Source organism: Zophobas morio, unplaced genomic scaffold (assembly GCF_036711695.1).
Source record: "Zophobas morio isolate AGI-343-1 ecotype UQ-CSIRO unplaced genomic scaffold, CSIRO_AGI_Zmor_V1 ptg000040l, whole genome shotgun sequence".
NCBI lineage: Eukaryota > Metazoa > Arthropoda > Insecta > Coleoptera > Tenebrionidae > Zophobas > Zophobas morio.
Genome location: NW_026972145.1, coordinates 627,460 through 639,526, shown reverse-complemented (window position 1 = coordinate 639,526; position 12,067 = coordinate 627,460). Strand labels below are relative to the sequence as shown.

The 12,067-nt window shown below is 29.0% G+C and overlaps 3 protein-coding genes across 3 annotated transcripts in view; 2 read left to right on the top strand and 1 right to left on the bottom strand.

The window, feature by feature from the left end:
- The window catches only part of LOC135140472 (synaptotagmin-7), a 905,289-nt gene that overhangs the window by 720,003 nt on the left and 173,219 nt on the right, over positions 1-12,067 (bottom strand). The gene's annotated exons all lie outside the window — the stretch shown is intronic.
- LOC135140291 (potassium/sodium hyperpolarization-activated cyclic nucleotide-gated channel 3-like) lies at positions 3,017-3,709 on the top strand. Its single transcript, XM_064070784.1, has one exon. It carries the CDS (start codon positions 3,017-3,019, stop codon positions 3,707-3,709), a length of 693 nt encoding a protein of 230 aa, XP_063926854.1.
- Positions 8,779-9,489, top strand: LOC135140290 (potassium/sodium hyperpolarization-activated cyclic nucleotide-gated channel 3-like). Its single transcript, XM_064070782.1, has one exon. The coding sequence runs from the start codon at positions 8,779-8,781 to the stop codon at positions 9,487-9,489; it is 711 nt and encodes a 236-aa protein (XP_063926852.1).

The following is a 12,067-nucleotide window of genomic DNA, read 5'->3' as shown; positions in this document are numbered from 1 at the left end:
ATTTTTCGATTTTGACCTATGTATATTTCGAAAGATCGAAAAATTGGAAAATCGAAAAATGACAAAATGAATTGGAAAGTTGAAAATTAAAAAAAAATCCGAAAATTGAAAAATTGCAATATAGAAGAACGGAAAACTCAAAAAATCGAAAAAAATTCAACTTTAAAAACTGAAACGTGGAAAAATTGAGAAATTGAAGAAAAACAGGAAAATTTAAAAAATCCAAAGTAATAAAAACGAAAAAAAGTCGAGAAATCGAAAAATTGAAAAATCAAAAACCTGAAATGTCGAAAAATTGAAGAACTGAAGAACCGAAACATCGCAACTTTGGAAAGTCAGGAAATCGGAAAATAAAGAAATAGATTAATTGAGAGATCGGAAAAATGAAAACTCAGAAACGTCAAAATTTGAAAAATTAAAAAATATTGGAGAACTGGAAAATCGAAAGATCGAAAAATCTAAAATTTAAAACATTGAAAAATTTAAAAATTTTGAAGAACTGAAAAATCGAGACCAGAAATGGGAAAATAAAAAAATATATTAATTGAGAAGTCGGGAAACTGAAAATTCAAAAATTGTCAAAATTTGATGAATTAGCAAATACCGAAGAACTGAAAAATCGAAAAATCTAAAATTTAAACATTGAAAAATTAAAATATTGTAAAATTGAAAAATGGACAATTCCGAACAAAAAATCAAAAAATTACAATTCGAAAATCTAAAAAAAGTAGAGAAATCGAAACTCGAAAATTTAAAAAATTGGAAAATTGAAAAATCGGATAATTCAAAAATCGTAACACCGAAAATCAAAGAGCCGAAATGTAAAACATTGAAAAATCGAAACATCGAAAAATTCAAAAACTGAGGCATCGAGAAATCGAAAAATCAAAATATCGAGAAATCGAGAAGTCGAAAAATGAAAAACTGAATTCAGATGTTTCAACATTTTGATTATTCGATTCCTCGATTCATCAATTTTTCAATTTTTAACTTTTCTTTTCCGTTTTCGACTCCTCAATATCTCAATCCTCTGATTTTTCAATTTCTCGATTTTGTCATTTTTCAGTTCTTCAGTAATTCTATTTTTCAATTTTTGACATCGATGAATTTTCCGATTTCTCAATTATTCTATTTTTGTTTTTCCTATTTCTTGACTTCGTAAAGTTTCGATTTTTCAGTTCCTCCATTCTTTAATTTTTCGATTTTGCAAATTTGCTTTTTTGGTTTTCGATTTCTCAATTTTCGAATTTTTTAATTTCTCAGTTTTTTGGATATTTTTCCAGTTTTGGGATTTTTCAATACTTCGATTCTTCGACTTTTCGATTTCTCGACTGCTGGATTTTTCAATTTTTATTTTTTGGATTTTCAACTTTTCGCTTTTTAAACTTCAGATTTTTTAATTTTTCGATTGTTTATATTTTCAATTCTCAATGTTTCAATTTTTAAAATTCCAGAATTTTCGATTTCTCGAATTTTCAGTTCTTCTATAGTTTAAATTTCCAATTTTCCGAATTTTTAAATTTCGATTTTTCAATTATTTGAGATCTCGATTTATCGAGATTCGAATGTTTCAAAGTTTTGATTGTTCAATCTGTCCATTTATCAATTTTTACATTTTTAACTTTTCGATTTCTCGATTTTGTCCTATTTATAAGTATTTTGGAACATCGAAAAATTGGGAAATCGAAAAATTGAAAAATAAATCCGAAAATCGAAAATTTAAAAATTCCGAAAATTGAAAACCTAAACTATAGAAGAAGAGAACACTCAAGAAATCAAGAAATCGAAAAATCTAAAATTTTAAAAATTGAAAGGTCAAAATCTCGAAAAGTTGAAAAATTTAGAAATCGAAGTATAAAACGTCGAAAAATTGAAAATCCAAACAGTAAAAAGTGATGAAATCGAAAAACCCAAAAAATCGAAAAGTCGAAAAACTAAAAACTCCCAAAATTGAAAAATACAAGAAAAAATGAAGAATCGAAAAATTGAAAAATCACAAAATTAAACGATACATATAACCAAAAATTGAAAAAATGAGAAATCGAAAAGTCAAAAAACAAAGTCGAAAAATCGTAAACCTTAAAAAATCGAAAAATTGCAAAATCAAAAACCCGAAAAATTGAAGAACTGGAGCAATGAAAAATCGAAATGGGAAGTCGATAAATGGAAAAATAAAACAACAGATTAATTGAGAAATCGGAAAACTGAAAATTCCGAACCGCCAAAATTTGAACAATTAAAAAATATTGAAGAACTGAAAAATCTAAAAATCTAAAATTTAAAACACTGAAAAGTAAAAATATCGCAAAATTGAAAAATGGAGAATTCCAAACATCAAAAATTCAAAAAAATAACAAAGTTTCGATTTTTCGGTTTATCAATTCTTTGATTTTTCGATTTTCGACTTTGCTTTTTTGGTTTTTCGATTTCTCAGTTTTCCAATTTTTTATTTTCTCAATTTTTGATATTTTTTCAGTTTTGGCATTTTTCATTATTTCGATTCTTTGACTTTTCGACTTCCCGATTTTTCAACTTTTCGATATTTTAATTTTTCAATTTTTAAAATTTTTGATTTTTCGATTTCTTGAATATTCAGTTCTTCTATATTATAATTTTCCAATTTCCCGAATTTAAATTTTCGATTTTTCAATTTTTTGAAATCTCAATTTATCGAGATTCAAATGTTTCGATGTTTTGATTGTTCAATCTCTCGATTTATCAATTTTCCCATTTTTACCTTTTCGATTTTTCGATTTTGGACTAGAAGTGCATATTTCGAAACATCGAAAAGTTGGAAAACGAAAAATTAAAAAATAAATTGGAAAATTGAAAATTAAAAAAAAAATCCGAAAATTGAAAAATTGAAATATAGAAGAACTGCAAACTCAAAAAATCGAAAAAAATTCAATTTAAAAATTGAAACGTTGAAAAATTGACACATTGAAGTAAAACAGAAGCTTCTACATCTACTGCTTCCAAAATCCTGAGGCTCTTCGGAGTGTTAAACATCTCCGAAATGAAGTTCGAATCGCTAAGAATACAATCCGAAAGCTACATGGTCCACAAGTCCTTTCCCCAACAACTGAAGAAGCGCATCTTCAAGTACTACGACTACAAGTACAACAACAAGTTTTTCTCCGAGCAAGAGGTCCTGGGCACTCTGAGCGAACACCTGAAAATGGAAGTTCTTCTTTATAGCTGCCGGAACCTGATCCAACGAGTGCACGCCTTCAAGGGACTGACTAGGTCCGACGTGGGCTGCATCCTTGCGCAGTTGAAACAAGAGATTTTCGTGCCGGGAGACACGATCCTGAATTCCACCGAAGACACGGGATGCATTTACTTCATTCTTCTTGGGACGTGCGGGATAATAACGCTTAGAGGGAAGGAGGTGATGCATATCGAAGACGGCGATTTCTTCGGAAACATCCTCGAACCGAAAGAGTTCGGGGCTGAAAATATTTTGTACTCGGTCCTGGCTCTGGAGATGGTGGAAGTGTACAAGTTGGAACCGGAGGATCTGAATTACTGCGCCAGGACGCATCCCCGGATTAAAGACAAGCTGGAGAGTATAGAAAAAGCGAAATATCGCCGGTACATTAATTTGTTCAGGGCAGAAGATGATGAAGACACGACGGGGGATATTTTGCGCGAACTGAGGAAAAAGAAGATTTTAGAGCAAGGGTTACACAGGAGCTTGTTTGAGTAGTTTTGTTGAACAATTGTGACAATAAAGCTATATTTTTTTTTCTAATTCACACATGGCAATTTTGTATTATTGTTAATAATAAGAGATAATTTATTCTCTCGGATTAACCATAAAATAAGGTTTAACCGTTTTATTACTGTTATCAGAAAGTCAAAAAATCAAAAACCTGAAAAATCGAAAAATTGAAGAACTGGAGAACAGAAAAATCAAAACTGTCAATTTTACGATATGTTAATTGTCCAATTTTCTAAATGTTCAGATTTTTCGATTACTCGATTTTTTGATTTTTCAGTTCTTCAGTACTTCTGTTTTTCAATTTTTCCCATTACTTAACTTCACAAACTTTCCATTTTTCAGTTCTTCAATTCTTTGATTTTTCGACTTGGCTTTTTTAGTTTTCCGATTTCTCAATTTTCCAAATTTTCAATATTTCGATTTTTCGACTTCTGGATTTTACGATTTTTTATTTGTTGGATTTTCAGTTTTTCGTTTTTTAAACTTCAAATTTTTCAATCTTTCGACTTTTCGATATTTTAACTTTTCAATTTTTAAAATTCTAGTTTTTTCGATTCCTCGAAATTTCAGTTCTTGTATATTTTATTTTTTCAATTTTCTAAATTTTAAATTTTCGATTTTTCAATTTTCTGAGATCTAGATTTATCGAGATTCGGATGGTTCGATGTTTTGATTGTTAAATCTCTCGATTTACCAATTTTTCCATTTTTAACTTGGCGATTTTTCGATTTTGGCTTATTTATATTTCGAAACATCGAAAAATTGGAAAATCGAAAAATTAAAAATTGTGAAAATTAAAAAATTGAAATACAGAAGAACGGAAAACTCAAGAAATCGAAAAACCTAATAAAATATTAAAAATTGAAAAGTTAAAATATCGAAAAGTTGAAAAATTGAAAAATCGATTATTAAAACGACAAATTGAAAATCCAAAAAGTAAAAAATGAAGAAATCGAAAAACCCAAAAAATCGAAAAGTCGAAATACTAAAAACTCCCAAAATTTGAAGAATCGAAAAATTGAAAAATACAAGAAAAAATGAAGAATCGAAAAATTGAAAAATCACAAAATTAAACGATACATATATCCAAAAATTGAAAAATTGAGAAATCGAAAAGTCAAAAAACAAAGTCGAAAAATCGCAAACCTTAAAAAATCGAAAAATTGAAAAATCAAAAACCTAAAAAATTGAAGAACTGGAGCACTGAAAAATCGAAATAGGAAGTCGAGAAATGAGAAAATAAAATAATAGATTAACTGAGAAATCGGGAAACTGAAAATTCAAAAAACGTCAAAATTTGATGAATTAACAAATAGTGAAGAACTGAAAAATCGGAAAATCTAAAATTTAAACATTGAAAAATTAAAATATTGTAAAATTGAAAAATGGAGGTATTCCAAACAAAAAATCAAAAAATTACAATTCGAAAATTGAAAAAAAGTCGAGAAATCGAAACTCGAAAATTTAAAAAAATGGAAAATTGAAAAATCGGATAATTCAAAAATCGTAACACCGAAAATCAAAGAGCCGAAATGTAAAAAATTGAATAATCGAAAAATCGAAAAATTCAAAAACTGAGGCATCGAGAAATCCAAAAATCAAAATATCGAGAAATCGAGAAGTCGAAAAATTAAAAACTGAATTCAGATGTTTCAACATTTTGATTATTCGATTCCTCGATTCATCAATTTTTCAATTTTTAACTTTTCTTTTCCGTTTTCGACTCCTCAATTTCTCAATCCTCTGATTTTTCAATTTCTCGATTTTGTCATTTTCCAGTTCTTCAGTATTTCTATTTTTCAATTTTTGACATCGATGAATTTTCAGTATTCCGATTTCTCAATTATTCTATTTTTGTTTTTCCTATTTCTTGACTTCGTAAAGTTTCGATTTTTCAGGTCCTCCATTCTTTAATTTTTCGATTTTGCAACTTTGCTTTTCTTGGTTTTTCGATTTCTCAATTTTCGATTTTTTTAATTTCTCAGTTTTTTGGATATTTTTCCAGTTTTGGGATTTTTCAATACTTCGATTCTTCGACTTTTCGATTTCTCGACTGCTGGATTTTTCAATTTTTATTTTTTGGATTTTCAACTTTTCGCTTTTTAAACTTCAGATTTTTTAATTTTTCGATTGTTTTATATTTTCAATTCTCAATGTTTCAATTTTTAAAATTCCAGAATTTTCGATTTCTCGAATTTTCAGTTCTTCTATAGTTTAAATTTCCAATTTTCCGAATTTTTAAATTTCGATTTTTCGATTTCTCGATTTTGTCCTATTTATAAGTATTTTGGAACATCGAAAAATTGGGAAATCGAAAAATTGAAAAATAAATCCGAAAATCGAAAATTTAAAAATTCCAAAAATTGAAAACCTAAACAATAGAAGAAGAGAACACTCAAGAAATCAAGAAATCGAAAAATCTAAAATTTTAAAAATTGAAAGGTCAAAATATCGAAAAGTTGAAAAATTGAGAAATCGAAGTATAAAACGTCGAAAAATTGAAAATCCAAACAGTAAAAAGTGAAGAAATCGAAAAACCCAAAAAATCGAAAAGTCGAAAAACTAAAAACTCCCAAAATTGAAGAATCGAAAAATTGAAAAATACAAGAAAAAATGAAGAATCGAAAAATTGAAAAATCACAAAATTAAACGATACATATAACCAAAAATTGAAAAAATGAGAAATCGAAAAGTCAAAAAACAAAGTCGAAAAATCGTAAACCTTAAAAAATCGAAAAATTGCAAAATCAAAAACCCGAAAAATTGAAGAACTGGAGCAATGAAAAATCGAAATGGGAAGTCGATAAATGGAAAAATAAAACAACAGATTAATTGAGAAATCGGAAAACTGAAAATTCCGAACCGCCAAAATTTGACAAATTAAAAAATATTGAAGAACTGAAAAATCTAAAAATCTAAAATTTAAAACACTGAAAAGTAAAAATATCGCAAAATTGGAAAATGGAGAATTCCAAACATCAAAAATTCAAAAAAATAACAAAGTTTCGATTTTTCGGTTTATCAATTCTTTGATTTTTCGATTTTCGACTTTGCTTTTTTCGTTTTTCGATTTCTCAGTTTTCCAATTTTTTATTTTCTCAATTTTACTTCCCGAGCGTAAGCAAAGGAAGTATTGTAATTGAGTCCGTCGGTCGACTCTCTACTTTTACGTTTTCTCGATCTTTCATGACCCCTAGAAGACGAAGAAATAGGTCTTCCATTTCCGTCTGTCTGTCCGTCTGTCCGTCTGTCCGTCTGTCCGTCTGTCCGTCTGTCCGTCCGTCTGTCCGTCTGTCCGTCTGTCCGTCCGTCTGTCCGTCTGTCCGTCTGTTGTCCCGGATTTTTATTAGACAGATAATCTCCGAAAGTACTCGACCGATTGTTGTGAAATTTTGTACTTATATTAAGAATATCATGTAGATGGTAAAACGCTAACCAAAATTTGTCTAATCATCCCCACCACTAATGCGATGACGTCACTTCAAAATTGTACATAGTAAATGGGTTTTCAATTGTATAAAATAACATAGTCCTACACATGTAGTTTACAACTCTGAATCGACTTTTCACCCGAAACGTCCAGATTTTTGGAAAAAAAATCAAAATTATAAAACAATATTTTGAAATTTAATTTTTAATCTGCTAACCAGAATGCTTTGAAATGTTGCAGATGTTTTAAGGCTATAAAGAGCATCATAAATCTTTAGTCAAAAAATATTTACTTATCCCCTCCAAAAACTTGATGACGTCAGCTTAAAAGTTCGTGGAATAAATCATATCTAAAATGTACAAAATATGATGAGTCTGTACTTGTGATCTATCACTCCATTCATATTTTTTGGATTTGCATATACAGGGTGACTCAAAAAAATTAATGAATGCGTAAATATATTTTATTGATTTAATCAGGAACTACAAAACCGAATGCTCTGAAATCTTGCAGATGTTTTAAGGCTATAAAGAGCATCATAAATCTTTACTCAAAAAATATTTGCTTATCCCCTCCAAAAACTTGATGACGTCAGCTCAAAAGTTTGTGGAATAAATCATATCTAAAATGTACAAAATATGATGAGTCCGTACTTGTGATCTATCACTCCATTCATATTTTTTGGATTTCTATATACAGGGTGACTCCAAAAAATTAATGAATGCGTGAATATATTTTATTGAGTTAATCAAGAACTACAAAACCGAATGCTTTGAAATCTTGCAGATATTTTAAGGTTATAAAGAGCATCATAAATCTTTAGTCAGAATATAGTTGGTTATCCCCTCCAAAAACTTGTTGACGTCAGCTCAAAAGTTTGCCGAATAAATCCTATCTAGAATATACAAAATATGATGAGTCTGTACTTGTAATTTATCATTCCATTCATATTTTTTGAATTTGCATATACCGGGTAACTCAAAAAAAAATATATGAAATCTACTGCGAAAAAAAACACAATAGGCATGCAGTCGTCACGTTTCCAACAGCGAGGGAAGTACTGGCTAAACTCTTTAGACCAATTTTTTGATATTTTTTCAGTTTTCGCATTTTTCATTATTTCGATTCTTTGACTTTTCGACTTCCCGATTTTTCAACTTTTCGATATTTTATTTTTTCAATTTTTAAAATTTTTGATTTTTCGATTTCTTGAATATTCAGTTCTTCTATATTATAATTTTCCAATTTCCCGAATTTAAATTTTCGATTTTTCAATTTTTTGAAATCTCAATTTATCGAGATTCAAATGTTTCGATGTTTTGATTGTTCAATCTCTCGATTTATCAATTTTCCCATTTTTACCTTTTCGATTTTTCGATTTTGGACTAGAAGTGCATATTTCGAAACATCGAAAAGTTGGAAAACGAAAAATTAAAAAATAAATTGGAAAATTGAAAATAAAAAAAAAATCCGAAAATTGAAAAATTGAAATATAGAAGAACTGCAAACTCAAAAAATCGAAAAAAATTCAATTTAAAAATTGAAACGTTGAAAAATTGACACATTGAAGTAAAACAGAAGCTTCTACATCTACTGCTTGGCCAAAATCCTGAGGCTCTTCGGAATGTTAAACATCTCCGAAATGATGTTCGAATCGCTACGAGTACAATCCGAAAGCTACATGGTCCACAAGTCCTTTCCCCAACAACTGAAGAAGCGCATCTTCAAGTACTACGACTACAAGTACAACAACAAGTTTTTCTCCGAGCAAGAGGTCCTGGGCACTCTGAGCGAACACCTGAAAATGGAAGTTCTTCTTTATAGCTGCCGGAACCTGATCCAACGAGTGCACGCCTTCAAGGGACTGACTAGGTCCGACGTGGGCTGCATCCTTGCGCAGTTGAAACAAGAGATTTTCGTGCCGGGAGACACGATCCTGAATTCCACCGAGGACACGGGATGCATTTACTTCATTCTTCTTGGGACGTGCGGGATAATAACGCTTAGAGGGAAGGAGGTGATACATATCGAAGACGGCGATTTCTTCGGAAACATCCTCGAACCGAAAGAGTTCGGGGCTGAAAATATTTTGTACTCGGTTCTGGCTCTGGAGATGGTCGAAGTGTACAAGTTGGAACCGGAGGATCTGAATTACTGCGCCAGGACGCATCCCCGGATTAAAGACAAGCTGGAGAGTATAGAAAAAGCGAAATATCGCCGGTACATTAATTTGTTCAGGGCAGAAGATGATGAAGACACGACGGGGGATATTTTGCGCGAACTGAGGAAAAAGAAGATTTTAGAGCAAGGGTTACACAGGAGCTTGTTTGAGTAGTGTTGTTGAACAATTGTGACAATAAAGCTATATTTTTTAAACAAATTCACACATGGCAATTTTGTATTGTTGTTAAGAGTAAGAGATAATTATTCTCTCGGATTAACCGTAAAATATGTTTTAACAGTTTTGTTACTTGTTTGTGACGAATGATTTTTGCAAACAGCATAAATTTTGACTTTTACCAAAGACCTTGGTTTCAATAATATAAATTAGCGCTGTGACACAGTATAGAGATCAGAAAATTAAGAAATCGAAAAACCTAAAATTTTAAGAATTGAAAAGTTAAAATATCGTAGAGTTGAAAAATTGGGAAATCGAAGTATAAAACAGTCGAAAAACTGAAAAATCAAAAACCTGAAAAATCGAAAAATTGAAGAGCCGAAAAAAAGGAAAATCGAAATTGTCAATTCTGCAATATTTTAATTGCGCAATGTTTTAAATTTTACGATTTTTCAACTTCTCGATTTTTTGATTTTTCAGTTCTTCAGTATTTCTCTTTGTTAATTTTTCAATTTTTTAATTTCTCAATTTTTGGATATTTTTCCAATTTTGGAATTTTTCAATATTTCGATTCTTCAACTTTTTGATTTTTCGATTTTTTATTCTTTGGAATTTCAGTTTTTCGTTTTTTAAACTTCAGATTTTTCAATTTTTCGACTGTTTCATATTTCGATTTCTCAAATTTTCAACATTTAGAAATTTTAATTTTTCAATTTTTAAAATCCTAGATTGTTCGATTTGTCCAATTTTCAGTTCTTCTGTATTTTAAATTTCAATTTATCAATTTTTCCATTTTTAACTTTTTGATTTTTCGATTTTGACCTATGTATATTTCGAAAGATCGAAAAAGTGGAAAATCTAAAAATGACAAAATGAATTGGAAAGTTGAAAATTAAAAAAAAATCCGAAAATTGAAAAATTGCAATATAGAAGAACGGAAAACTCAAAAAATCGAAAAAAATTCAACTTTAAAAACTGAAACGTGGAAAAATTGAGAAATTGAAGAAAAACAGGAAAATTTAAAAAATCCAAAGTAATAAAAACGAAAAATTGAAAATTCAAAAAATAAAAAGTCGAGAAATCGAAAAATCGAAAAATCAAAAACCTGAAATGTCGAAAAATTGAAGAACTGAAGAACCGAAACATCGCAACTTTGGAAAGTCAGGAAATCGGAAAATAAAGAAATAGATTAATTGAGAAATCGGAAAAATGAAAACTCAGAAACGTCAAAATTTGAAAAATTAAAAAATATTGGAGAACTGGAAAATCGAAAGATCGAAAAATCTAAAATTTAAAACATTGAAAAATTTAAAAATTTTGAAGAACTGAAAAATCGAGACCAGAAATGGGAAAATAAAAAAATAGATTAATTGAGAAGTCGGTAAACTGAAAATTCAAAAATCGTCAAAATTTGATGGATTAGCAAATACCGAAGAACTGAAAAATCGAAAAATCTAAAATTTAAACATTGAAAAATTAAAATATTGTAAAATTGAAAAATGGAGGTATTCCAAACAAAAAATCAAAAAATTACAATTCGAAAATTGAAAAAAAGTCGAGAAATCGAAACTCGAAAATAAAAAAAATGGAAAATTGAAAAATCGGATAATTCAAAAATCGTAACACCGAAAATCAAAGAGCCGAAATGTAAAAAATTGAATAATCGAAAAATCGAAAAATTCAAAAACTGAGGCATCGAGAAATCCAAAAATCAAAATATCGAGAAATCGAGAAGTCGAAAAATTAAAAACTGAATTCAGATGTTTCAACATTTTGATTATTCGATTCCTCGATTCATCAATTTTTCAATTTTTAACTTTTCTTTTCCGTTTTCGACTCCTCAATTTCTCAATCCTCTGATTTTTCAATTTCTCGATTTTGTCATTTTCCAGTTCTTCAGTATTTCTATTTTTCAATTTTTGACATCGATGAATTTTCAGTATTCCGATTTCTCAATTATTCTATTTTTGTTTTTCCTATTTCTTGACTTCGTAAAGTTTCGATTTTTCAGTTCCTCCATTCTTTAATTTTTCGATTTTGCAACTTTGCTTTTTTGGTTTTTCGATTTCTCAATTTTCGAATTTTTTAATTTCTCAGTTTTTGGGATATTTTTCCTGTTTTGGGATTTTTCAACACTTCGATTCTTCGACTTTTCGATTTTTCGACTGCTGGATTTTTCAATTTTTATTTTTTGGATTTTCAATTTTTCGCTTTTTAAACTTCAGATTTTTTAATTTTTCGATTGTTTCATATTTTCAATTCTCAATGTTTCAATTTTTTAAATTCCAGATTTTTCGATTTCTCGAATTTTCAGTTTTTCTATAGTTTAAATTTCCAATTTTCCGAATTTTTAAATTTCGATTTTTCAATTTTTTGAGATCTCGATTTATCGAGATTCGAATGTTTCAAAGTTTTGATTGTTCAATCTCTCCATTTATCAATTTTTACATTTTTAACTTTTCGATTTCTCGATTTTGTCCTATTTATAAGTATTTTGGAACATCGAAAAATTGGGAAATCGAAAAATTGAAAAATAAATCCGAAAATCGAAAATTTAAAAATTCCGAAAATTGAA